The sequence below is a fragment of the Fusarium solani genome (assembly GCF_023522795.1).
Source record: "Fusarium solani strain SB1 chromosome Unknown bctg00000012, whole genome shotgun sequence".
In the NCBI taxonomy this organism is placed as follows: domain Eukaryota; kingdom Fungi; phylum Ascomycota; class Sordariomycetes; order Hypocreales; family Nectriaceae; genus Fusarium; species Fusarium solani.
Genome location: NW_027072146.1, coordinates 1,107,058 through 1,133,763, shown reverse-complemented (window position 1 = coordinate 1,133,763; position 26,706 = coordinate 1,107,058). Strand labels below are relative to the sequence as shown.

The 26,706-nt window shown below is 50.3% G+C and overlaps 10 protein-coding genes across 10 annotated transcripts; 7 read left to right on the top strand and 3 right to left on the bottom strand.

The window, feature by feature from the left end:
• Positions 1–480: 480 nt before the first annotated feature.
• MRS44_016364 (uncharacterized protein) lies at positions 481–1,630 on the bottom strand (the record flags this gene model as incomplete). Its single annotated transcript, XM_065618003.1, has 3 exons — positions 481–886; positions 937–1,368; positions 1,416–1,630. The coding sequence occupies 3 exons, from the start codon at positions 1,628–1,630 to the stop codon at positions 481–483; spliced, it is 1,053 nt and encodes a 350-aa protein (XP_065474075.1).
• Positions 1,631–3,130: 1,500 nt separating this feature from the next.
• MRS44_016363 (uncharacterized protein) lies at positions 3,131–4,236 on the bottom strand (the record flags this gene model as incomplete). Its single annotated transcript, XM_046280131.2, has 3 exons — positions 3,131–3,267; positions 3,327–4,083; positions 4,147–4,236. 3 exons carry the CDS (start codon positions 4,234–4,236, stop codon positions 3,131–3,133), a joined length of 984 nt encoding a protein of 327 aa, XP_046131062.1.
• A 400-nt stretch (positions 4,237–4,636) lies between these two features.
• On the top strand, positions 4,637–6,750 carry MRS44_016362 (uncharacterized protein; the record flags this gene model as incomplete). The annotated part of the gene is made up of 5 exons (XM_065618002.1): positions 4,637–4,761; positions 4,823–5,473; positions 5,521–5,733; positions 5,788–6,065; positions 6,158–6,750. The coding sequence occupies 5 exons, from the start codon at positions 4,637–4,639 to the stop codon at positions 6,748–6,750; spliced, it is 1,860 nt and encodes a 619-aa protein (XP_065474074.1).
• Positions 6,751–7,154: 404 nt separating this feature from the next.
• Positions 7,155–9,070, top strand: MRS44_016361 (uncharacterized protein; the record flags this gene model as incomplete). Its single annotated transcript, XM_065618001.1, has 4 exons — positions 7,155–7,326; positions 7,382–7,996; positions 8,049–8,369; positions 8,976–9,070. The coding sequence occupies 4 exons, from the start codon at positions 7,155–7,157 to the stop codon at positions 9,068–9,070; spliced, it is 1,203 nt and encodes a 400-aa protein (XP_065474073.1).
• A 330-nt stretch (positions 9,071–9,400) lies between these two features.
• On the top strand, positions 9,401–11,127 carry MRS44_016360 (uncharacterized protein; the record flags this gene model as incomplete). Its single annotated transcript, XM_065618000.1, has 2 exons — positions 9,401–9,969; positions 10,068–11,127. 2 exons carry the CDS (start codon positions 9,401–9,403, stop codon positions 11,125–11,127), a joined length of 1,629 nt encoding a protein of 542 aa, XP_065474072.1.
• Positions 11,128–11,314: 187 nt separating this feature from the next.
• MRS44_016359 (uncharacterized protein) lies at positions 11,315–13,364 on the bottom strand (the record flags this gene model as incomplete). The annotated part of the gene is made up of 11 exons (XM_065617999.1): positions 11,315–11,398; positions 11,458–11,501; positions 11,744–12,041; positions 12,096–12,109; positions 12,165–12,461; positions 12,508–12,686; positions 12,736–12,827; positions 12,886–12,972; positions 13,024–13,097; positions 13,147–13,213; positions 13,275–13,364. 11 exons carry the CDS (start codon positions 13,362–13,364, stop codon positions 11,315–11,317), a joined length of 1,326 nt encoding a protein of 441 aa, XP_065474071.1.
• Positions 13,365–14,402: 1,038 nt separating this feature from the next.
• On the top strand, positions 14,403–15,227 carry MRS44_016358 (uncharacterized protein; the record flags this gene model as incomplete). Its single annotated transcript, XM_065617998.1, has 1 exon — positions 14,403–15,227. One exon carries the CDS (start codon positions 14,403–14,405, stop codon positions 15,225–15,227), a length of 825 nt encoding a protein of 274 aa, XP_065474070.1.
• A 3,332-nt stretch (positions 15,228–18,559) lies between these two features.
• On the top strand, positions 18,560–19,078 carry MRS44_016357 (uncharacterized protein; the record flags this gene model as incomplete). The annotated part of the gene is made up of 1 exon (XM_046273980.2): positions 18,560–19,078. The coding sequence occupies one exon, from the start codon at positions 18,560–18,562 to the stop codon at positions 19,076–19,078; it is 519 nt and encodes a 172-aa protein (XP_046131069.2).
• A 2,431-nt stretch (positions 19,079–21,509) lies between these two features.
• MRS44_016356 (uncharacterized protein) lies at positions 21,510–22,964 on the top strand (the record flags this gene model as incomplete). The annotated part of the gene is made up of 9 exons (XM_065617997.1): positions 21,510–21,556; positions 21,604–21,773; positions 21,846–21,916; positions 21,978–21,997; positions 22,051–22,123; positions 22,174–22,300; positions 22,353–22,465; positions 22,520–22,808; positions 22,882–22,964. 9 exons carry the CDS (start codon positions 21,510–21,512, stop codon positions 22,962–22,964), a joined length of 993 nt encoding a protein of 330 aa, XP_065474069.1.
• Positions 22,965–24,386: 1,422 nt separating this feature from the next.
• MRS44_016355 (uncharacterized protein) lies at positions 24,387–26,697 on the top strand (the record flags this gene model as incomplete). Its single annotated transcript, XM_046276726.2, has 4 exons — positions 24,387–24,533; positions 24,589–25,034; positions 25,089–25,646; positions 25,704–26,697. 4 exons carry the CDS (start codon positions 24,387–24,389, stop codon positions 26,695–26,697), a joined length of 2,145 nt encoding a protein of 714 aa, XP_046131071.2.
• Positions 26,698–26,706: the final 9 nt, after the last annotated feature.

The following is a 26,706-nucleotide window of genomic DNA, read 5'->3' as shown; positions in this document are numbered from 1 at the left end:
GTGGTCAGATGCATGGAAGAGGTACGAGAATGGTTGGAAATCCGTCGACGACACGGACAACCTCAGCGGCAATGAAATCCCATGGCCTACAAAATCCGGATTACGACAAGATTTGATCGAATCAAGGGTGCGACAATTCTTCCGGAGAACAGCTTTCGTTCATTCCTCCGATGACTCTGTTGAGGAATTGTTCCAGGTCATGACAAAGGAAACGAAGCGGTGGCATTCTGACAAGATCCAGCATCGCTTCGGGCGAGATATCTTCCAAAGTCAGTACGGGGAAGATATTGACATGGTCACCAAGTTGATTGTAGTGTTGTGGAAGGAAGCAAGGATGGGCAGAGGGGGGAACAAATGAGAGTAAATGGCAGGCCTTCTCTCTTGAGGACCTCTCCACCATGTGGTATTATTACAGTACTAGAAGTTTACCATGATTCATTACAATACATTAAACCAACTCAAAAATATGAAGTCCCCCTCTCATACCGTTTCTTTATAGGTGCCTTTAAAAGTACTCTCGCTCCGTCCGTCGTCGCCATCATCCACCACCACCGTTGTCTCAACAGTTTTCGTGATCCCATGCGGCTCTGGGAATGTGGCCAGATGAATCTCTGATCCATTGTGACTGCCTTCGCGAGCCGGAGGAGCTTCTTTGCCCAAACGGCTCATGATGGTGTTGCTAGGTTTCGAAACCGTGGCGGTGCTGGTGATGATTGCACGCGACGTGAGACCGTAGTTGGTCGGGTTGGACCTTTCTCTGCTGTTCGAGTACCAACCTTCACCTCGGCCAGCTTCGCTGCTACGAACGACCTTGGAGATGAGGCTGGCCATCAGTAGCTCGATATACAGCTTGATGATGTATGCCACAGGAGCGAATTGCACATATCTATAAAAGGTCAGTGGCTATCAGTCAAGTGAGACAGAATATTAACTCACAGGTAGGGATTTGGTAGACTCAAGAAGCCAAGCAAGAGAATGTCCATGGTTGTAGAAATGCCCACCATGCCAGCATTAAAGTTGAAGAGTCTCCAGTACTTGCCCAGGCCATCCTCAATCAAGCGATAGCGCACCAGATACAAAAAGTACAGGTTAAGTCCCAGATCGATGATAAGGAAGAAGATCTTTTCCACCTTTTCAAAGATTATATTGTGATGGACCTGAGCAGGGGTGGCACCTTCCAGGTGGGCGACGGTCCAGATGTAGCAGACGGCTATGTTGATGAGACCGATGCTGACGACGAGACTCCATTTTAAGTGCATCGCTCGGCGCTTGTTGGTCATGATCAAGGCGACTCGATTGGCGATGATCTGGGGCAGGAGTTGTGTCTGGAATGCCCATAGGACAACTGTAAAAAGGAAAAAGACGAGGCTGAAGATGACGGTTAGCTATGGGCCCCCCAGGTATCCTCGAATTACACTTGCCTTCCTTTGATGACATTGTTCAAGAACAAAAAGGTAACAATGGCAAAGATAAAGTTGGTCCAAGCCTCAGCCCAGATCAAGTACAGGTACGTATTGTGAAAGCTGTGGGTGCGCTTCCAGATACTTCGCGTCTGCCCGATGACCTTTGCAATAGTAAAGACAAAGACACCCACAAAGAGGCCAAAGTAGATGGAGGCGAGATCCACCATCTTGAGCAACAGAAAGCAGACCAGGGACGACAAGATGACGAGATACGAGGAACGAGCGAAGGGGAGGAATGCACACGACACCTTATATCTGCAGGGTTCGTCATGTGGAAGTAATCGGTATCTCGGTAAGTTGTCCACCGATCGACAAATCGCTCTTCTCTCCTACCCACAAGCTGCAGATTCCCCATGTCTTTCAGGGCCACATGCCAAAGTCTAGCGCTCAATGCCGACAAGCCTTGCGCTTCCGCATTATGAGGATAAACGCCACTAACAAAGGTGGCGTCCAGTCTGACGGCCGTACCTCGCAGACCGTCTCAGGGACTAGACTTGGATGCATCGTCACTATCCGCTGCCGGCACTTGATTTCTGGCAGGAGCATGAATTGACTCGCGTAAGACGGCAGGTTCCTGGGCTAGTGACGAAGCCATCGTCAGGGCAGTACCGGATGCATCATCCGTGCGGCAGCGTTTTAGCTGACCGGAATAGGATCAAGGTTGCGTGCTAAGAGGTCGGTAATCTCGACGAGTCAGCCTAGCGTGTAGCATCGTCCTGCCTAGTTGGGAAAGATTGTCTCAGCTTGGCCGTTATTGGTCTGTCTTGTCAAAACCCATATCCCAGCGTTTGGGGACGCGTAAATCACTGGAGCCCTTGGTGATCATTGATCGACATGTTGGTCCCTGTCCTCCCCCGCTTCAAGAGATCACCTTCAGGGACAGTGACAACCTGTCTAAGCTGTTAAAGGTGACACGTCCGTCACTAAGCGAAAGGGATCAGCATCTCGTAAACGTCCCGGGTATTCAGCCGAAAGGCCCAGACCGTGCCTCGAAAGCTGCGTCACCTGGCGGGTTTAGAGTTTGTGTCTAGTTTATCTACCCTGGGCTGGAACTAGATGCCACCGGAATGGCGTTTCTTCCCAGCGGATGATGCCTGCCCCGGTGGTTTTCGTACTCTTCAGCCAACTGCCGGTCTCTTGTCCTGTTCTGTTCTAGATACACAAACGTCTTAATTACCCAGCTCTTTTCCCCTGGACCCTGAGAAGGCGGACTCAGCTCTATCCGTGTGGCTGCGGTCTTCAACGGAATATTCCTTGAGAAGGCGTTCATGGCTTCAACCCCCCGACTCCTTATCAGTCCATCTCCCAATCTAGTGTCCATAGCCAATTCCTGAATGCCACATGTTTAAGGAACGGCTGTCTAGTGGCGAAGTCTCGTTGATCCTTGAGTAGGGCAAGCTTCAGATGGCATGGGCTCGAATCCGCCATAAGATGTGAAGCACCAGTGCTTCGGCATCGCCGTGAGACTCACGATTGCAAGTGCTCCCATGGCTTCGATATTCAAGAAATTCTAACGACGTATATTATCTCGTATTCTATCAATTATAATCCCTCTCCTTCGCGATTAACAATTTCGTAGTCCTACTAAAACAACCAAAGGAAAAAAAGAAACAGGAACCACGGCAGCCATCAACGCTGCCACCACAGAACAGATAAGATCACGACCCCTACTTAGAGTGTAGTTTAACCTGGGCCTCACTCCATTCCCAGAATTCTTTGGCGATGCCAGTGCCTCCCTCTGCCCGGGTCTTGGACCCAGCGACCATGTCCTTGGTAGCATGCCACAGCCTTCCCCACGGAGCCACTATTGAGTAGTCAGCGACTGATCGATGTTTAATCGAAGCCATTATCAGATAAACTCACCAAATGTGCCTGACTTTTCAAGCGTCACTTCAGGGGAGAAGCCAGCAAAGATGTTGGTGTATGCACCGTAGATCGTGGGAAACAAGACTGTCCTTCGGAGGAACCAGTGAAAAGCAGGGCCCATGGTGCGCCAAAATTCCGAGTCCAGATTTCCGGGGTTTAGAGGGGTCGAGATGATGCCGTGTTCCTTGTATCGAGAGGCGAATTCGGTGGCATAGAAGTAGTCACCAAGCTTGCTGATGTAGTACTGCTCAGCCGAAGTTTCTTTGGTGATGTCCTTGACTCTCTCCATGTAGCGCTTGGTGGTAGTGGCGATAGCAGCTGTAGACGAGGCCCAGACCACGCGAACCGTCCCAGCGGGCGAGTCTCTCGCCGTGGAGATTAGCGTGGGGGTCAGTTGCTGGGTGAAGGCCAAGGTTCCAAGACAGTTGACGCCAAGCTGAAGCTCGTAGCCCTGCTTGGTCTTGGAACCATGTTCAGTGAATCCAACGCCGGCATTGTTGAACAGGACATGGAGTTTGCTTTCTCGGCGCAGAATTTCAGCTGCAGAAGCGTTGATGCTTGGGAGATTGGCAAGGTCAAGCGGGAGGCAGATCAATTCTCCACCAGACTTGGGAACAGCAGCTTGGATGGCATCACATGCTTCCTTGTTCTTGCTTTCAGAACGCGCCATCATGTAAACACGCGCATTCTTGGAGTAAAGAATCTGGGTGATCTCTTTGCCAATTCCCGTGTTGGCGCCAGTGACGACAATGACCTAGCAAATTGTCAGATTTCTTGGCCGAGGTATAGGGTAGCCAGGGTTCGTGAGTGCACCAACCTTGCCCTTGAGATCTGGTAGATCCTTTGGCATGAATCTTGGGGATCCAGCAAAGAAGGCTTGTCGTATGATGTTGAGAGTACCTGACATGACGGCGAGCTGGGAGTTTGTTGGAGAGTTGTGTGTGGTAAATCGTCGGGAACAGTTAAAGCTAAGTTGTTTGGGATGATGCTCTGGGGAGAGACTGCGATGATGGATGTAGAGAGTAGAGGAAGAAAGGCATATCATAGAATGGTTAAAGAACTTATATACGCAATCTTCAATGACCTCATTTCCTGCTTGAACTTCGAATACCGTCGTCAAATCCGTTGACATTCAGACATGGGGCACTGAACCCCGCGGGGTTCAGACATTTCAGTGCCTGAGGCATCAACGACGCGTGGACCCCGGCCCAACCCCGCGGACTTCATTTCCGCCTCGCTTGATACCATCAATCAATCCACTTAAAGTACCTTGGCATTTGATCAACCTCGGACGTCGAACAGCAGAAATGGCCCCGAGTACGGCTCTCTATTCCACGCCATGGATTCCGGCACCTTATGGTAGAGCCTGCGTTGGCTGCTCCCGTGCCAAGTGCAAATGCTTTTATCGCTCAAATGGGGGGAGATGCGAGAGGTGAGACCCGTTGAGGCGCATTCTATATGCGTGACAAGATGACATGTCTGACTGATTCCAGATGTTGTCGTCTTGAAATTTCCTGCGAACCCGCGGCCGGTGTCCGAAAGAGCAGAATCAACGCGATACGATCTGCATCCACTGCCGATGCGAGATTGGAACGGAGACTTGACGATCTTGTCTCTCTAATACAGTCACAAGGCGCCAACAGGCCGACGGCTACTCCAGGGACGAACGATCCCCCTTCGGTTGAGTCCAGTGGACAAATCCCTTTCGATCCGCCACCAGAGTATAGCACTCCGGCGTCGCCTGCATCATCATACCAACCGGACGTTGCGATAAATTCGGCTGATGCCACGGTCGAGCTCCTCCGTCCTGTGGATCCCGAATCAAGTGATCCTTCCTCTCTTATACTGAGTGACATGCCTACCCATGGCCTCACAGATCGTGTAGCCGAGGAGCAGCTCAACACTTTTCGACGTTCCTTCTTGCCCAGCTCACCACTCTTCCACCTGCCCCCCTCTCTCAGTTCTCGAGAGTTTCGTCAGCAGAAACCATTTACTTGGTTTGTGGCTATGACATTGTCAGCCAAGCAGATATCCCAACAGTTTGCCATGGAAGAGACGATCTGGCGGATCATATCAAAAAGGATAGTCTGCGAGCATCTCGCCAACCTCGACTTGCTAATTGGACTCATCTGCTTTGCGTCATGGTATGAGAAACGACTGAAGGCAGAATCATACGCTTACTCTATCCTAGGTCACATGGCTTCAAAATGGACAAGCCGTTCATGACAATGCTTACTCAAATGGCCGTGTCACTGGCCTTTGAACTCGGCTTGCATAAACATCCCGTAAATGGGGCCCAGCGCTGCAAATTCGGGCGATCTGTTGCCGAGCAGCAACAGGCACGGAGGGAACGAACACTAGAGGACCGACGAACTATTCTTGCTCTGTTTCACTTGTCTTCATCGTATGTACACATCCGCCTTTTTTAACTGCCCCCAGTCTGACGTCTTGATCCCAGAACTTGGACCGCATTTCGCAAGACGGAGCCTATGCGCTGGACTGCTTACATGCAAGAATGTCTACAAATTCTCTCTGAGCAAGGAGAGTCACATTTCGATGCCATCCTCGTGGCCCAGATCAAGTGTCAGCTTATCTTCCACCAGGCTGAACCATTCGCCTCAGCGCAGCCATTTTTGGAGGGCGTCCAGAAGACAGCATCTGCTACTCTTATCACAACACTGCTGAGGCAGCTTGGTGAAGTCAGAGATACGTTGCCTGCCAACATTAAGTCTGAGAGTGAGTTGAACATCTCCACAAAGCGGCCCTAAGAAAAGTGTAGTGAGCTAAGTGTGGGTTAGGAATCATCCAGCTGTACCTGTGTTATGCAGAACTGGCCCTCAAGAAACACTTGATTGGAGAACCAAGAACAGGCAGTCAATCAATCCCGGAAAACTTCCAGAGACTTCAAAATCTGGATTCGGCTTTGGGTAGCACCGAAAGATGGCTGGGACTCCTGTTTGATATGCCTCTAAGCGACCTGGCTGGCATCAATGTCGACTTTTGCACGCAATTCCTCCACTGTCTGGTAATACTCTTTAAACTGACAATCCACAAGGAGCCGGGATGGGATATAGAAGAAGTGAGGAAGAGGATCGATGTGATGAGTGTTCTCGATCGTTCCCATGAGGTACTCGGAGAAGTTGCAATGGCTATGGGCATCGTGGACGACCCCGGTCCTCGCATGGGCCTCTTATTTAGGACTGCTGGTCTCTTTAGGGCTGTTAAAACGTTGTTCATGGCAGAGATGCAGTCGAGACTACCGCAGAATGCGCCACAAGAACAGGTTGCTGAGGACTTGGGTGGTGGGATGGATGGTCAAGGTCTGAACTTTTCAGATGAGCTATTCCAAGGCTTGTATGAGGAACCATGGCTTGCTGACCTGTTTGACTCAACGTGGCAGGGGGACTTTGATAGCGTGTGAGAATCTGCTTAGTATGAGCATGTATATAGGCCATACACCTGGATCAGTCGTCTGTCTCGATCACGGGCGTACCTTCTATCAGTTTCTCAAGAAGATATCCCCTTCTGATCTGTGTTGTGGCGAAGCTGGTAGCCCAAATAGCGTTAGCAACGACATTAAGCTTTCAAGCAGACAGTGGCGATTGGCGGCACAACGCGACGGCATGACCGAGACTTCAGCATGTCTTGCCTCAGCTTTACTTATTACTCGATTAGGAAGTAGTTGAAGCAAGTTGTCGCAATGACCTATACTGGCAATTCACCCATGTCCACCATTTCCACTTCTTAAAGGAATGAAAGTACTTTAGGATAAAAGAAAGACAATGCACGATACACTTTTTTCGAAAAGATTCTGCATGAGAAAGAATGGCGCCCATCGACCAGTTTCCCGCTTGCGAGAATGCGACCCTCCACGACGCTGAGGCTCAGCCGGCTGTAAATGAGGAGACTAGCCTATTGCCGACAGCCAAAGAGAATCGTAACGATGTAGCCAAGATTGTTGCTGTCAACTTTGCCATGCTGATGGCTGGAATGAATGGTAGGTGATACTCTAAATCACGAGCGTGCAGAGGTGAAGCTAATGTGAGATACAGACGCAGCAACAGGAGCTTTGATCCCGTATATCCAACCCAGTTACAATGTCGGATTGCTCGCCGTCGCGATCCTTTACTTGGTCAACTTCTCTGGATGGTTCCTAGCAGCTTTTACCAACGTCCACCTCGCCAGCCGGCTCGGTATGGGCGGCACTCTTGTCATCGGCGCTTCGATCCAGCTCATCGCCTACGCCCTCACGTTCTGGAAGCCCCCATTTCTAGTGTTTGGATCATCCTTCTTCTTTGCTGGTCTGGGCGTCGCGTTCCTTGACGCTCAGGTCAATACCTATGTTGCGCACATGAGAAATTCGCATCGATGGCTGGGGGTGTTGCATGCTGCCTATGGTCTTGGTGCGCTGCTCAGTCCCATTGCAGCGACGACGTTTGCTACCAAGACTCCTTACTGGCATTTGTTTTACCTCTTGATGCTGGTTCTGACACTTTGCAATATCGCATGGTTGTCCTGGAGTTTCCGGGATAGCCTCTTTAAACCCTCTGGCGATGCCGAGGGTGAGGACGCTACCGATCAGTTGAAAGCAGCGCTTTCGCAGCAATCAGTGTGGATGATCAGTCTCTTCTTCTTTCTCTATGTCGGAGCAGAAGTTACTGCCGGTGGTATGCCTAGACACCCCAAAATAGTTCACTTTGGTGATGCTAACATGCTCAGGCTGGGTCATCGAGTTCCTTATCGAAGTGCGACACAGTCCCCCCAATATCGCCGGCTACGTCGCGTCTGGCTTTTGGGGAGGCCTCATGATAGGGCGTATCCTTCTTGCTGATATCACGCATAAACTTGGCGACCGCCGCATGGTGTTTATTTACATCCTCATTGGACTCGGGCTGCAGTTGGTCTTCTGGTTTGTCCCTGACGTAACCGTCGACGCAGTGGCCATCAGCCTACTCGGTTTTGTCATTGCACCCTTCTTCCCCGTCGGGGTGTCAGTTCTCACAAATGTGTTACCTCGAGAGTTGCATGTTGCTGCTATAGGTATGTTGTGTTTCAGCTCTCGCCACTATCGAGCCAACAATTAATTATTGGCAGGGTTTACGGCCACTGTTGGCCAGGCTGGGTCAGCTGCGTTTCCATTTTTGACTGGCGCGATAGCCTCAAAAGTAGGAGTTGCTGTTCTGCAGCCGATTATGGTGGCATTGTTGGTTGGCATGTTCTTATGCTGGGGCCTCATTCCGCGGGCCAAGAGGAATTAGTGATGTGTTGGGCCCTCATTGCACTGCATTTCCTTCCGTTGGCTCCTGCATGCATTGATCTTATCTATCTACATATAGATTTGAACTGGCATGTCCGCGTTTGCCGCAAAGCGGAGCGAGCCACTCAAGGATGTCACTTTTCCCTGGGTTATTTTCTCTTGTCACTCTTCTGGTCTCTTTCCTCAAATCTCGCTGCCTCGATGCCCCTCAATGGTCCCTTGGGTTGAAAGTGAGGCGGACTGGCCAATGGAATTGGCGCAAAAGGAACCAGGCTCGCGGAGAATGCAGGCAGCGACCTCCAAGGAGGTCGGCGCAGGGGCGCCTCATTGGATTGCAGCGGCTGCTAAGGCGTTTTTGAGTCAGAATGATGGTGACTGAAAATCGGTAGTACAGGCTCAGCGCTTCAAGGCTGCCACCAAGGCGTCCCTCACCAACATGTATTTATCTAACATGGTCAATCTCGAAGCCCTAGCAACACTTTAAACCCGATATGCTTATTTGATGAGAACCAGTGAACTGGATCGTAGTCTTATTTGACGCAAGTTCTCTCTTCCTATCTAATCAAAGATCATCAGTTGTTGCACTGGTGGTGAATGACTCGGGGCTCAAGTTGTACAATGACAACCCATCCCACCAAGACCTGGTGCCCTCCAATATCTTTCCCTTGACATCTTAGCTCAGCTGAGACGCCACATGCAATGCAAGTCAGGTTGCCTCTTGGTATCAGGCTGCCTTGCGACACCATAAATTCCACCTGATTGCCCTGTTACCTTGGCCCGTTTGCAAACTCCCTGTCAGTGCAATTTGATCATTATGGATCCATTATCAATCATTGCAGGCGTCGCAGGCATCGCCACGGCGGGTGTCTCGCTTGTGGAGGTGCTCTTCGACACCATCGACTCATACCAAAATGCCCCCAAAGACATTGTCTCCATAGCGCGGGGAGTCCAGGACCTCTCCATTATCTTGGACCAACTAAAGCAAGTCCTCATCGATGGGCGAAACATGCACACGCGATGGCTCCTTAAATCCGTCGCTTCAGCAATCAGACAAATCGAATATGTACATGCTGAAGTCTGGGAGCTCATCCCTCGAAGTGGCTCCGGATTTGAGAGGGTCAAGTGGACATTTCGGAAGGGAAAAGTCAGAGATCTGCTGAACAAGATCGAGACTCAAAAGAGCACTGTTCAGCTCGTCTGCACGACCCTTCTTCTAGCTATTCAGCAGAAGAAAGTCACAAAACACAGCAGGCGACGCCCTGGCAATGATTCCGAAAAGTATGCGAGGAGCAGGTTGAGAAGACAGGCCGAAAATCTTGTCAAGACTGCTCATGAGTCGCTTCTCGACTTGACCCAAAACTCGCACCAGGAAGAAATTGAGGGGTCTTCTCCTACCGATACAGACTACAGCCGAAGGCAGCAAGAGCCACAGACACCACTTATTGATGGCTCTCCGACAACACCCACTATTCGTGTATCAGGCCCCGAACAAGACTTTCCAGACGACAACGAGGATCTTTCACCCAGAAAACCCCCGATGAGACTGCTCTGTGGGTCTACGACATGGTTTTCTCACCAACAGCTGAAAGAAAGGCTCACGAAGGAGATGTCAGGCCCCGACCTGATGAGAGCAATGCCCTCATTATCCGCAACTCACAGGGCACTGATATTGTTCTTGCTTCAAAGAGACCCATGGCGGCAGAAGTTGTTGATGATCTTCTCTACGACTGGACTCACTTGAGTTGGCATGACATTAAGGAGACGTCCGAGACTGTGCGGGTGGAACCCCCAGAGCAACCAAGGAGGTACTCGGATGAGCGTCTTAGAGACGAACAAGGCTCCAACCTAGAACCACCACACCAGCCAAGACGAAAGACGCGCCGTCATCGAGGAGCCTCTGAGGAGCATATTCGGCGAGGCATACGTGTGGAATACGAGAGCGAAGGATCCTCGGGCGGCTCAGCTAGATCTGAACACTGGTCTTATATCGACAGTCAACCATCTGACTCTCAACGAGAAACCACAAGGAGGCGATATTCCGCTCATGATTCAGAGCGAGAACCGCCAACTCCCCCAAGTGGACACAGGACCAGATCGTATTCGGATGCGGGTCCAGAACCGAGAAGGAATCCACGTCATGCAACTGTTGAGGATGACCCAGACGATTCCATGGATGACCCGGCGAGAAAACGTGCCAGAGCGAGAGCTGCACATGAAGAAGCTAGACGCCGAGCAGACGCCGAGTTTGAGAAGCATCGTTCGCACACACACCAGCCATCACGATCAAACACGAACCGAAGCCGAGATCGAGAGGCAGACGATGGACAAGGCCACAGAGAGGATCATTCAAGTAGAGCCAACCAGAGTCAAACGCCAAGTCGGATACAGAGGGCTGCCGCCGCGAGTTTACTTGCTGGAGCGACTGAAGCGTTTCGTGTCTATAAAGAGCCAGGCGGCTGGGACAGTAAAAAGAGTACGAGGGTATTGGCAGCCGCAGCCGGAGCTGCAGCGGTGCCGCGAGTGCCTGACCAGAACGATTAGTAGGGCACGTGAGCCGGAAGTTGAAAGGAGGTAGAGTGACGAGGTTTCGGCAGAAGGATTTAAATGAAGCTCTTTAATCACGGGGCATAATAACACCCGGTTAGCAAGTTAGAAGAGGCGTGTTTAATTAACTATCCTGTTTCCGTAACTAACACTTTGACACACCTCCCTAATATGTGCTGCGAGTTTAGACCGCTTTGAGATCCGTGAGCTCACCTGTATGGACCATGTCAACCTCGCCATTCGGGATACCAAGGATCGTTTCCTTATCCTATGATTGTTAGCGGTTCAATGATCATTCAACGGGTAGTCCATCCAAGAGGAACGTACCGCAAAAATGGCATCTATCTCCTCCAGCGGTAGACCGAGAGTATCTGGGAAATAGTACAGAATGCCAAAGGCACAAAAGCATCCCGGAATAATAAAGCACAAATAGAATTTCCACCCAATATCACTGTGATGGTTAGCCATGCGCTTGAACCAGTCGTACGAATGAAGTGTAGGACCTACTTGAAAGCGGTTGGTGCAACAGACAGCCATATCGCATTCATCAATGCAAGTGTTCCGCAACCCAGTGACACCCCCTTGGCTCGTATGTGGGTTGGGAATAATTCACCCAGATAGACAAACTGGGCGCTATCCAATGCAAACTCGTAAATGAAGACGAAGATGAATAGGATCGCAACTGCAGCCCTGAGAGCAGTCGTGTTGTTGGTACCCACGAAGCTAGCAACCAATGCCGCCTCGATAATGAGGCATGCCTGGCACCCGAGGAGACCGTAACCGATGAATTTCGGCCGCGGTATCTTATCGACCACAAGGAGGGCGAGGCACCCACCACCCCAGCCGAGAGTGAGCCAGGCTGCTGCATATAAGAGTTGCGTCTTGTTGTCGAAGCCAAGTGTGCCATAAATCTAAAGCGATGTTAGCCAAGCAGACATGGTGGTTTCCAAGATGATGACGCTGACCATAGGGCCGTAGTCTGTTACTATGGGTTAGCAGATGCCCGTATATACTATTAATCCTGCAAAACTCACTATTGATCACCAAGATAGCGGACGTCTGAATACTGGCAAAGGTCCCCATTCCTATCAGAGTCCGTTTCCTGTAATTTCTGTTTGCAAACATTGCCCAGTACGAATCCTCGAGATTTTTGTCGACTTCAACCTGTAAGCGGATTTGGGTGAACTCAACACCTGCTTCTTCTGGAGTGTGGAGTTTCAAAAGATTGTTCCTGGCTTCCTCATAGCGGCCTTTTAGCATAAGCCAACGGGGAGATTCTGGTAGCCAGTAAAGAAGTACAAGTAAGACGAGAGCAGGCAGTCCTTGAAACGCTGTTTAATCATTAGCGTAGTCCAACGTTACAGACATCTGTCTTACCAAAAGGGGCTCTCCAGGCGTGGGGGCTATCCAAATGATAGAAGCCGTAGCCTGCCCAGGCAGAGGCGGAGTAGCCAAACAGTAAGCTGGCTCCTACAAGGGAAACAAACACTCCCCGGACTGCAGGAGGCGCGATCTCCATCATCCGGAGTGTTACTGCTGAGATCATCATATATGTTCTAGAATGTGTCAATTGAGGCCTCCAGTCGCAGGGTGGTGGTGACTTACCCGGCCCCAGATACAAAGCGGAAGACTATAAATTGGCCAACGTTGACAGATCCTGCCATTACGGCCCCAGATATGACAATGATCGCAGCTGACTGAATGAACAGAGCAGTCAGAAGGCTTTTCGTCCACGAAATTTTGCACGATACTTACCACTGCCACGGCAGCTCGCCTGCCCCATTTATCCGCGAAGAATGGGACTGTCAATATGAAGATGGCCGCACCAGCGAAAAAAAGCGACTGGAACCTTAATGTCAGTACGGCCCCAACACTGAGGATCAGGGGTCTCACATTCATGCATGAGATGAGGCTGGTGGAATCTGATCTCGTGGCAAGATCAAAATATTCGACGAAGGACGGTTGGGCTGTGACTTGCGTTAGTTTGCGTCGGACGGGGTGGCCATGATACTTTACCGATTGTTGGACCAATTACACCAGAACAATAGCCAAAGGCCATGCTTCCAAAGCCAATGTTCAACATCTATATCCATTGTAAGTCCGGATGAATATGTTGGACAATCAGGCAATGTTCGTATACTGACTACAACGACCAAGTAAGGTCTCCATTGTCGCTTGCTCGTGTGTTGCCCGGTCACGACTGGCGTTTCGTGGGCTTCAGTAGCTGCTGACATCTTGGGATGATCTTCGGACATTTTTTGTATTTGAATGATGAAACTGGTGGTAAATATGTGGAAGATGGAAGAAATCAAGGGGGTTTTATATGATGTTTTTACATTGGATCTTATCGCATGAACGGCGGGCAGAAGAAGAAATATTTCATCCTATCGGTGATATCAATTCTACGCCCATATTTCGGTGTTCTTGTCGTCCTGAAAAGAAATCCATCCCTTAGCACTCAACGATCAGCTCGGGAACCTTCGGCCACTTCTTTCGTCCGTCTAGTAGCACTGGGCGATTCCCGGGTCCGTTGGATCTATCTGAGCTAGATGGTGGAGCTACAAGGTCGATCAACAGATAGGAAGTAGATACTCTGTTAGTCGATATTCATCATCAGAGCGGTCGGTCCTGGCAGGCCGGACCTTTGGCGCCCTGTTCTTTCGGATGCAAGCACGGAACGCGGCCCGGGTCATTAGATTGCTATCTCCGAATCCCGCGCGTAGTCCCTAGAGCTTTGTCATTCTCCATGTCTTTCCTTGAGCATAATGATAGTTGCAGCATCCTTAAGTAGGACAGGTTAGTAGAGGGGAATGTGGTGATCTCGGGGTTGGTTTTGGGATCGATATCATATGTCCAACTCATGAGTTACGACAGCTTCCATCGGTTCGTCGAAAGACTTCTGTTAGCCATGAGACGGTAAGCGCTGCATAATGACTCGGCCAGATACTAGAACAGTCACTAAAGGATGAGACACGGCCCGAATCTCGGGCCGTACCCACCACAGGTCACGACAATGGCGCCTCCAATACGTCTCGAGATAAGAAATCTCCCGCGCATTATCGTTCGGCGTAACAATGACCGAACGGCTTGGGCCTTGATTCCCTAAGATTATGAGTGCTGAGCGAAAATAAGACTCCCAAATTCAGGAACGCCTTGTGACTATTTAATAGCATTTCTCCACTCATTCTGCAAATACATTCCTGCCCCTCTAGTCAGCAACTTTTTTTCCGTCTATTTTGATAATCCTTATCCTCTAAGAATAATCTCTCAAGATGGTCAACGTTCACGAACTCGAACACGGATCCCGCAGCACTACCGGGACTTGGACACCGTTTGACTGGGAAGACCCCGTCTTCGGCCCTCAGTCTAAAGGAGAAGTTGTGACTATCCGGACTGGTGGGACCTCTGGGTTCCCCGCTGCTGGCCTCTGGCGTACTGACCCTGGTATCGCTGGATGCAACGACGATGGTAGCTGCGATGTCGTCTATTCTGCCCCTCTGGGTGACGAAACGATGCTATTGTTGGAAGGCTCGTCCGAGGTCACGATCAAATCTAGCGGCAAAAAGTATCATCTCGAAGCAGGAACAATTATAAGCCATCCAAAGCATGTCCAGCTTTCCTGGCACTCTACCACGCCCTTCTTGAAGAAGTTCTGGGTAATATGGGACGGCACTACTCCGGGCACCAAACTCGACGACGTCATCGTTAGCAACATCAATCATAACCCGCAAGGCTGGGCTCCTTTTATCTGGGAGGAGCCAGGCAAGGGTCAGAAGGCCGTTGGCGAATTTACCCTAGTACGCAGCACGGGCTCCACGGGAACTTTAGAAGTTGGGCTCTGGCGAACCGGGCGCGGGATTCCAGGCTGCAACGAGGACGGTTCCGCTTCTTTCGAGTATAGCTCGCTGCTGGGGGACGAAACAATCATGTTGCTGGAAGGACTGGTGACCATCGTTGAGCATGAGTCCGGGAAGATGCGTAAGTTTCAAGCCGGAGATATCATTGCACTCCCCTCTGGCCTGAAGGTTTCCTGGACCTCCGAAGGGCCGTTTGTGAAGACCTACTTCGTCGCCACAAACGACAAGCCTGTCCAATGAGTCTAAGCGAGCCATGCGTCTTGAGTGTAGTTGGAGGAGGAGTTGAGTGTGAGACACATGGTAGCTAGCACACAGAGAATTTAGAATGGTCACATGGAGAGTATAGTTGTACGCAAATAAATTTGTTGCAGACACACACATACTTTCTAATCATTCTAGCTGAAACCACTCCTCTTCTAGTCTCGGCAAGTAACCATTGATATTCTCCAGCCTGTCCGAGAAGTTCAAGAAGTCCAGAGAGGGACTGAAGTGGATTGCTTGCATTTCTTCCGGAGGGTCATGGTCAGGGCTCGAGGAGCGGCCTGAAGGGACCCAGTTGTCAATACTATCCCACACTGCGGTCATCTTGGACCATTCACCGATTGCGGTTGGACAGTTGAAAAATTGTCGATAGCGATTTCGGTCCTTATAGAGACGCTCGAGTTTCGTCACCTGCATGTGTTAGACCGGATGCAAGGATTTACGACGAAATAAACACACCATTCGTGTTGAACTTTCCCAATAATGGAGCAACTCCTCCAAGAGGTTCCGACACTCCTCGTAATGCTGTATCGATGCTGTGCGCACTTCTTCGTTACTATCAGACGAGAACAGGATGTGAATTGATCCGGCTACCATCGCACAGTAGCCTCTAAAGCAAGAGACTGTGATGTAGCCAAGGCTTTGCGTCTGTTGCAACATAGAAGGTGCAGTTGCGTGCCTTCTGCCCGATGCCCAAGCTTTGCGCAAGAAATCAGCAGGCGCTCTGTTAGCCGTATTCCATAATCGATGCTGAAGAAGAAAAGGATGGTGCAACAAACAGCCTGCAAGGTGAAAGAGGGCTCGGCTATTTATCAGAGGGCCTGCGGTTCGCATGTCTACCACCCCATCCACATTAAATGTCCGGTTTAAGATATTGCTCAATGGGACCAGTATTCCAAAGTTGAGCTCCAACCGACACAGGGTTGATTCGAGGGTTGAATATCGAGATGCTGCCGACCATGGAACGGCATCACCAAATTGTGTTTTCTCACGTAGAATATAGTGTACTACGCGATTAAGTGTAGCAGCCATCAAGATAATCAGACAAAAGTGGCTTTGGGCTGGTAGCGTCGTTACCTCTGGAGCATCTCCAATGAGTTGGCTTAATGTTGGAGACTGTGTCTGGGAGCATTGTCGGAATGCCCTCTCGCTGGATGGGAGACGTAGCCTGCAATCCCTATCGCGGATGGCAGGAGGTCTTTCTCTGCCGCATGAGATGAGTCTGTCTAGCAGGTAGATGGACCAGAATGTCCGTCGGTACACTTCTCTCTCCCAAGGCTCCAGACGCGAATCTGGTTCATCATTGAAGTGGTAGCGCTGCGCTATTCGAATAGCAAGCCCAAGCTTGATCCAGGCGGCCGTGCATTTTCCGTCTTCACAACGTTAGCATGACGGTAAGAAGAGGGGAGTGAGTAGGCCACGATAGACCCTACCTGAGTAGTCGATGACGCAAAGGAGGTGAATCGTCTGCGCGATATATAAGGCGTCGGCGCAGTCCGTAGCGACTGCTGAATGCTTGACAACCAGAGCCCAGGCTTGGTCGGTGTACATTGACAGTACCCCTGTCGCGCGATGGACATGTCCCAGATGGGAGAACCGGCTAGCCGTAGCCAAAAACGCGAGGCGCAAATATACTGGAAGTTCTTGAGATGCCAGCAGCTGTCGGAAACTCTCTTCGTGGAACAATGAGTAGGGTTGGTTGTGGCAATACTGGAAGTAAAGATCGGCTGCAGAAATAAGGGCACCGGCAGATATTACAGATGACACCTTTGGATCCCCTGGAGTGAATCCTTCGGGCCTCGCTTGGTGTGGCAGAACGAAATCAAATCCGTCAACTAGTTTGGGGTCGGCTAGACCACGCTCGTTGGTCAGCAAGTGTATGAGACTGATCTGTTAGCGAATTGGAACGCCCTTGACCCTACGAGTGCTCACCTCTGGACACTTGCTTCGAGCGAACACAGCCGGCTCTCAAGAGAAGACACAGATAGGACCTCATCGTTGCATTTCGTTGTTGGATTCGACACAGAACAAGGCGCCCGACCAAGCACTTCTATTTTCGATGTATCATCGTAGGAACATTTCTGACGCAGTCGTGAACAATATGTACATATTGGACGGTCCCCAGAACATCGTACTTTTTTGCGCCTGACAATACAGTGAGAATCTCGAACCAAGCCTGCTGGTGGATGCCTCTTACCTGCAGTTGACACACGCCTGCCTTGTCCGTTTCAAAAACCTATGCTCATCTGCGTCTTGCTCCATTGTCATTCTTCATAGCCAAACCGTCGGAGTCTCATGTATCGAAAGAGGGTGCCGAGGAAACATCGAATAGGCATCCTGAACAAGAGAACTGGAGCTTATCTTGCACGGCGTCATTCTTATCACGTGGAGTTGAGATAATGTTTCGATGGTGTGGTCTGTTATCTTAGATGTGAATCGTCGAGGCCATAATTCTCTTGTCGTGTCCGCCAGCCAATCAGGGATGTTTCCGAGGCGTGTGAGTGTAAATCCACATCCTTATCTTGGCCGCTCATTGAGTCGTGTTCCGAAAGATAGGGTAGACGGACCGTACCCGCTTTTATGTATGAATGGAAACCGACATGGAGCGTTGGTAGTAGAAGCATAGCCCCCGCCTCGGGGGAGGGGATGAAACTGTGGTATCTGCGAAGAAGCCTGGAATAGTTACTGCCAGGGAAGCTTCCAGGGCTCAGACCCCAGGGGGAAGAATGATATAGCAGTACCAATTATGAGTCCTCTTTCTTTCCTTCCCAGGAAAACCCTGCACTGAGAAGGGTTGTCCTCCATGAGTTTGCTGTAGATGGTAAAAGCCCGATAGTTCAGCGTCGCTCTCATTGCTGGATGGCGTGGTGATGGTTCTCGAAATAGCATATCGTACAATTGGGTAGTTTCCCGAGCTAGCTACAGACCAAACGTAACCCCCCAAGCATTGGGGTCCATCCTTCAGTTGTGTTACGGCTGTGGTATTTCTGTTGGGTCGCTCAGAAGTCCACCCCCACCGCTTCTTCGAGCCCTTGACCAAGCATTGGGATCCATCCTTGTCGTTCGAACGCATGGTAACGGGCGCACCTGGCACCTGCCCCTCCTTCCATCATTCCTAGCCCTCGGAGACAAGAGAATTAATAAACGTAAGTGGAGCTTCAGAGAAGGCCTATATAAAAGGAGAAGTGACCTACTCTGAGGATATCAATATTTGAGCTTCAAAGATATATCACACTTACAGAGCTTCACATACCATCGCAATACTACAATACGTTGCATATTACCTTATCAAAATGCCTATCTATTTGAGTATGCAGCGGGTACGGTTCTCTAGTCCCGACGCATATGAAAAATTCAAAGTTCTCTTCGCCGATACACGACGCCACCTCATGACCCTCCCTGGCTTCCTTCACCTCACGTGGTGGGAACACCCCGCTGACCGGAGCTGGTACAATGAGTGTAGCTTCTGGACCAGTCGCGGCGCACTATATGACTGGCATAAAGACACGTACCATAAGTATTGCAAGTCATGGGCGGCTAACGGCGCAATAATGGAGGATATTATCACGAACTTCGAGTTTGTGGGGACGCGGCTTCTTCGTATCTGCCCTGTCTGTAATCACACGCAAGACAAGAAGTACGATCTAGCAAGGGAACAGGAGGTACTGCATGAGCAATGCCCGCAGTGTGGTTTCCACTTTCCTGTCTTGGAGGAGACACCTTCCAGCTTCGCAGTTTTCAAGGACGTACCAGGGCTGGATGGCAATACTGGCTCAAAGGATGCTGAGGGACTTACGTGTCCCACCAGGATTGCAGATGGGAAAAAGTAATCAAAATGACGTCGGACGCTCCGTCAATGAAGGAACATCATTGTCAGGGGCAAGAAGGGCGGAGGCTCGAGCTGGAGGCATCTTGTTACGACCCCCTGTGCCTCTCACATAAACACGCGGATCGTACGCCCAGATCAAACTCACGGTCGGACTCACAACTGACGACATGAGCCCGACTCGCGACCGTGAGCCACATTTATGCATAGAGACATATGTTCATTTGCACTTTTATAGACCCCAGATACCTCAGCTTTCAATACAAATTGGGTTCCAGGAGAGTACATCAGGACTGGGTATAGATGATGAAACCGTGCCCGATGTAGATAGGGAACAGCTTACACGGTTCCGAATTGCGAATGCGCATCTCTCGTAGATATGAATCAACCTGGGTAGAAGGTGACTGTTGTGGTTGCATTAAGTGAAGAAAATATCCAAGTGACATTTCATTGTATATAGAAGTGAAACTTATACTAACGTGAGAGTATGAGGGTTGAGCTAGGGGAAGGGCTTTTTGGATAGAAGTTTTAGTCAAGGGTAGTAGATGAAGCCACATGCATGAAGACTCTGGCTGTAGTCAGGGAGTGAAAAGCCTGAGAATGTTGAGAAGTACGGTTATGAGCTCTTGTTGACGAGACTCTGGTCTGTAGTATGGCATATCAAACGGTTGTGATCGTGGTGCGACCAATAGTCACTGCCCCTTCCTAGCATCCCTCTTTCCAGGGCCCGGTTTGCAGGGACCCTAGCCCAAAGGAACGTTGACGCGAACCTTCGAAAGGAATCACCCATAGCCGGTAGTGGGAACAACGAGTCATCATGCCTGACCTCGGTCCAGTACGAAGAAACCATCCTCCTAAGCAAGGGTGATTTGCTGCCAGATCACACTTGAATACACAATCTGCCTGTAGAAACAGGCCAGATGCATTGGGATAGCCCCCAATACGGCCACTCTTCTTGACTACTACTGCAATTGTTAACATCTATATCTGCCTTAGGGACCATATCGGGACTTGAAAACCAAATCCATAACGGACTTCTCGCTTTACAGATGCCCGCTTTTGTTTTTCGCTACAGTCGAGGAAAGTCTTCTAGGTTCGAATTACACACAGCAGGTCTTGAGAATGAATATACTTGTCGACTCACACCACCTTCAACCGCCTTGCGCGGTTCATATCCATGCCTTGCTTTGGCGACGGTTCCGTATAGGGCTTGCATGCCATGGGGGCCAGTTGACCTCGGCAATTTCCTGAAGGCATAAGTTCTAAGATTAAAATCTCTTCAACTCAGCGAGTTAGGACAATTGGAGACGAGGGCTCATCTCGAACATGAGCGAGGCTCTGCAGGCCGTTCGGTGCCTATCTCAGCAGTGGTTGAAACGTCCCTTCTGGAGACAAGATGTGTGAGGTGCTCCTCCAACGCTGAATGGACATTACCTTCTCATTCTCTAAACTTACGTCCGGCGCAAAAGACTGATCTCCTAGAGGCTTGTGTATACGTCCAATACACCTTCATTCCACACCTCCCTAGACTGAAAGCATCCCGGATCCCTCAAGATTCAGGTCTAGGAACGAGATGCTGCAGATACTCAGGCACCCGTCACACTGACTAGTTGTTGGTACTGCCAGTTGTCGAAGAGTGTGCGGCCCAAGGCCCGCCTACCGGAGCTGATCTCACTAGCCCCGTGGGCTCGGTAATGAACTGGCCCTCATTGCGACTGCAAGGAGGCGCCGATGAATGGTATCAATTACCTAAGAGAGGAATAATAATTATACCTTCCGGGCCGCGTCCGGGCACAGGGCTTCAGCCCATGGCAGGCTCACTGATAAGCCCGTGAACGGTGTGGGGCCATGGCATCGCCAACTCAGCGAGTGCCACGGATGACGGACGTTCGGACAAACCAGCCATCAAGGGACTAGAAGCTAGAGACGGGGCTGTAGGTGTCCTACGAGGTTAGGCTTGTTCGCCGAGTCCGACCTCGCAGCACTTTTTTGAGCCGGACATGGCCTGAGAAACCCCTCCCTATAGACTCTAGCTCGCCGGCGAGATTACCGTGATCTCTGGGACTCGGAACCCAGCGGGCCGTCCTAAGTATCGTGCAAAAATAGGACTAGTCTAGTGTGCCGACAATGGGATGCTTGCTCGTCCTTCTTCCGAAAGAAAGTCCATCCCCTTCTACCCCTTCTACTCGATAAGCATCGTAATATTAAGCACGCCATAGACAGTGTGGGTTTAATTACTGTTAAAAACTTGAGGCATCAGAAGACAGAATCGAACGGAAAGATATCGTAGAGGGGGAGGGGGAAATATCAAGCCGCAACCACCCCCCAATCTTTTATTTCGTTTCTGACCGTGCTATTGGAATCCCCCCTCCTTCACAAGACCCTAACCTATTCTGATTTCCTCCTCACCCTCTTATTCTTCATTCTTGCCCATCATGTCTTTCGGAAACAAGGCTACCCTTAACACTGGCGCCCAGATCCCGTGAGTCCGCCAGCAGCATCCTTTCTGATCCGACTGACGCCTCGAAGCACTCTGGGCTATGGCACCTGGCAGTCGAGCCCCGGTGAGGTCGGCCAAGGCGTCTATGAGGCCCTTAAGGCCGGCTACCGCCATCTTGTGTGTCCCCATCTCATTGACGCGACGGTGGCTACCGCGGTGCAACATGCTGACTCGCGCTCCCTCAGGATCTCGCCAAGGTGTCAGTACCACATCCAGACGGAGAGTCATGAGCAGACTTGAACTGACTAGATCAACAGCTACGGAAATTAAGTCGAGGTCGCTGAGGGCCTGCAGAAGGCTCTCAAGGAGATTCCCGGCCTGAAGCGTGAAGACATCTTCATCGTGAGTGCCGACCGGATACTGATTCATCCTCAATGGTCCAGACCAACTGAGCTTCTAGTAGACCTCCAAGCTGTGGAACACGTATGCGTAGCCGACGGAGTGCCAGACCTTCCAAATTACTGACCAGGCGACAGTCACCACCACCCTAAGGATGTTGAGCCTGCCCTTGACGACACTCTCAAGGAGCTCAAGCTCACTTACCTCGATGTATAACCTCCAAAACTGTCGTCCAGCTCGCCCGTTAACACGCCCCCCAGCTATACCTCATCCACTGGCCCGTTGCCTTTAAGAAGGTCAATGAGACCGAGTTATTCCCTAAGGTCGCCGATGGCGTTAACGAGGTCGCCATTGACGACAGCGCCTCCCTAGTCGAGACCTGGGAGGGTGAGAGAGCCTCCTTTTCCCCAGAGCGCTGAGAATTCTAATACGCGCCAAGCCATGACCAAGCTGCCCAAGTCCAAGGCTCGCGCCATAGGCGTCTCCAACTTCACCCCCGAGCACCTCCAGACCATCATCAAAGTCACCGATGTCGTCCCCGCCGCCAACCAGGTTGAGCGCCACCCACTGCTCCAGTAGAACGGCACTCTAATCAACTACGCCAAGGAGAATGGCATCCACATCACCGCCTACTCGGCCTTCGGCAACAACAGCAACAGCGAGCTCCTACTCATCGAGAACGTCACGATCAGGGAGATCGCCGCCAAGATGGACGCCACCCCCGCTCAGGTCATCCTTGCCTGGTCCCAAGTCGGTGGCCACTCGGTCATCCCTAAGTCCGTCACCCCCTCGCGTATTCGCTCTAATTTTGAGGAGATTCAGCTGTCCGAGGAGGACATTGCGACCATCAATAAGCTTGGTGAGAAGCCCAGGCGATTCAACGTTGCCGCAGACTGTGAGTGCATCTACGGCGCTGATTCATGTTGATTCGCTGAAGGAGACGATGTGCTGACTGAGCGGTACCGCAGACGACCTGAAGTGGGACATCAACATCCGGGATGAGACCGTCGAGCAGGGTGCTAATCATAAGGTTATCTGTATTAGAAAGTAGGGTTAGGCTAAGACTTATATTATTGCTTATAGTTTCTCCCCGAATTGCTTGAGGGGCCTTAAGCTAAAGCAGTCTAAGATCTAAGGCTTCACTAAAGTCTCAGTAACTGTTTTCTAAGTATAAGTAATCTTATATATGCAACCTTATTTAATATACCTCTTTAATATAAAAAGGTGTACTATATTATATATCTTACTTTTAAAAGCTTTAAAAAAATTCTTATTTTTATATATATTTATTAAGATAATATTTGGAAACATTGTCGTTGACCCGCGCATCAGCACCCCGATGGTTACAAGTTACTTCCATACTCGCTGAGAAACATCCAGTTGATTAATATTGATTAATTTGCTTGCTCGAACATGATACTAGCCACCCTGTCCATATCTATTCGAAACTTTTTGTTGGCCATAGTACCTGAGGGAGATAAACACGAATGAATAATTCAGAATTATCACTTCATATAGTTGTGGTTCTTTGGGTTTACGCTATTGTTTATGGTTTGCAAATGGGTTTTTATTATGGATGCTTACGCTAATAATTTCAGCAAAGTTTCGTCGTTTCAAGTAAAAAGCCCCTAGTTAAAATCCTATCTTTATCTCCTTTATATAATTTCTATATTCAACTCTACTTCTACAGTGAATTTTTAATGTTTTCTCTGAGTACTCCCCAGCTTTCCTGCAAGGGTTTTTTTAATGCCTGAGGCAGAAAATGGCTCACCGTAAGATGTATATGCACAAATTTCACTCAGCCTCAGCTGCGCTCTCTTGTTCACTCAGACCGTTTTTATTATGTTTACAACAAGAGTTTCTTTATCGCGCAGTCTGCACTCCTTTCACATCCTCTCCTAATTCTGGGAACCGATAATAGCATTGCCATCAACATAGCTCGAGTCTCAGCCCAGTCCTGGCCAAATTGTCGAAGAGCTACCCCGCTTCCATGTCTCCAGTCCGAAACTCACGCCACGACTTCAGGATCGGGTCAGATGTCCAGCAAGCGGCCATTACTGTCCGATCTTGTCCGCGACTCCAAGATAAACACCGAGTTCCTAGAGTCTTGCATCCAGCATGTGTTCCATGAGGCGGGGCGGTCGCTGAAACAGCGGCTGATCCGGAGAGAAGAGCGCTGGGTCAGGCAGAGATATCTCGGCCAAGGCGCTTACGGGACTGTTTATCTAGAAAAGAGGGAAGATGGTGGCACTGGAGCGTTACGAGCGGTGAAAGAGCTCAAGAAGTCGGTTGTACCAGGGCATGAATTGGACTATGCTAGGGAGCTCGAAGCTATCATGAAGTTCTCACATCCACGGGTTTGTGTTGTCTCGACGCATTGGGTTTGGGCTGGTGACTGATAGTCGGGCAGTACAGGCACTGCTTTGTGAGCTCGCGTGGCTGGTATGAGCATCAAGATTCTGTTTTTATCACGATGGAATTTCTCGAACTCGGCGATCTCCAGCGCTACCTCACACGACCGCTGCCAGAGTCTCAAGGGCAAGAAATTACGAAGCAAACCCTCGAAGGCTTGAGTTTCATGCACGATAATGGCTTCATTCACCGTGATCTGAAGCCCGCAGTAAGCCAAAACGGAGTCTCTATATACGAATATGGGACGGCTAACTCAACTTCAGAATATCATGGTCGTCACCAAAGGCCCAAACTGGTTTGTCAAAATCGCAGACTTCGGCATCAGCAGGCGCCGACATCAAGACGTTACCACTCTCCTTACATTAAAACGCGGCACACTGGGATTTGCAGCCCCAGAAGCTCTCGGCGTCGAGTCAGACGTCACCTACTCGTTCTCGGTCGATATGTGGTCGTTGGGCGCGGTTGCGTACAGGATACTCACCAACGCCTCCGCCTTTTCGTATCTGTCCGACATGTTCCGTTATGCTTCGGGCATGTTGGAGTTCCCGGAAGAGAAGCTCAAGTTTCACAATGTCTCAGAACTTGGACGCAACTTTATCATCAAGCTCATGCAGCCGGTTCCCGAGGATCGATTGTCCGCGGCGCAAGCGATGCTTCACCCGTGGTTCACTACACCACTTCCCCCTACGGTTGAAGATGCATCAGATATGTGAGATATTTCAACTTGTAACAAATCCATATGGGTCATTTGCTAATGTCATAGGTCCTATTCCACTACAGATGAGGAGGAACATGACATCACAGACGCATCGACGCCTTCAAAAGCATGGAGTAGTGATGAACACGCCACGATACGAACTCCTGTTCCTCTCACGACCAAACAATATCACCAAGTCACGGATCCTACTATGGCCTCAAAGGCGTGGTCTCCTGATAATACAACGGCGATACCAGCGCATCGCACTGACTGCCCTATCCCTGAGTCTAACTACGAGGCGCCATCAGTCGAAGACTGCTCAGACGATAACGATGAGAGCGATCCACTTCCAAAGCTTCCGGGTGATTCGAAATGGGTTCTAGATCTAGAAGATGATATCGACGACAACAGCTCTGAAGGAAGCGCGACACAAAGCGAGGAAGACAGTACAGAGGACAGCATACCACAGACAATTCCCTCAAATCAGGCTCGACCTATCGATACTGAGGAGAGTTCCGGGACAGATTGTACGGACAAGGAATCAGAATACGAGAGCGACACCGACTCAGACGATGAGAGACAAGATACTGCGACGCCCCAAGACCCTGTGGAAAACACACCAAAGTGAGTGTTGTTCACTCGTGCTTCGATATCTGCTGGTGATTATTTAACACAAAGCAGAGAATCGGTCAAGACGGCCATCATGGTCGAGTGCAAAAGTTGTGGCGTTTCCTACGAGTGGAAGGGCAGAAATATTCAACGTCTCCCATGCCAGCACTACATGTGCCATGTCTGTCTTTTACAGTACCTCGCTCTATCGCTCATATCGCCCAAGTACATGTCAGCCCGATGCTGCGATAGCCCCAAAGGAGAAATCAAACAAGAATCCTTTGGAAACATTGTCGTTGACCCGCGCATCAGCACCGCCTGGAAAAAGTATGAACTACTCAGGGACCACGACAACTGGAGATGCCCTCGCGGACATCCGCCAAAGGGCGGCTCACTCGCCGTCACTGTCGGATCACGAAACTCGCCTCCAATATGGAAGGAAGTGGTTAATTGCTCGGGCTGTCTGACTCAAACACGACTCATCGACGGTAGTGTCAAAGAGGTGCGACCAACTTCATTCTGCCTTCTATGCCTCGGGGAAGTTTCAGGGAATGTATGCAATCAATGCGAGCAGAACTCAGTCGTGTGGCCGTTTGTCACACATATGCAGGAGAGAATTGACGCTCCCGCATCCTGGCTGTCATCTGTTCTCAGATTTGCTTGTCGTGACAGACTTACGATCAGGAACGGGGGCAGTCAGCTACAGTTCCAGACCTTGGCACACTTGAAAGGACTACCCTCTCCAGACGAGGGACAGTCTGAACCCGAGGCTGAAAACACAAAGTCTGATGTTAACAACGACCCCGCCGACACGCAGAAGCCGGAGTCCCAGACGCCGTCTGCAGGCCCTGGAGTTGTTCCCCCCGAACAACCGGACGATTCTACTACACGCACATCTCACTCGGACGTCGGCGGTGAGACCAATTCGCGCAGATCCCGCTCAAGACGCAAGCAGAGCAGCCATGGTCGCCGCCAATCTCCCAAACCAACACGTGCTAGGGCTCTGTGGGAGAAGATTACACCCCAAGTGTTCCGTGGCCAACCCAAGAAGAAAAAGAAAAAGTGAAAAGTACTA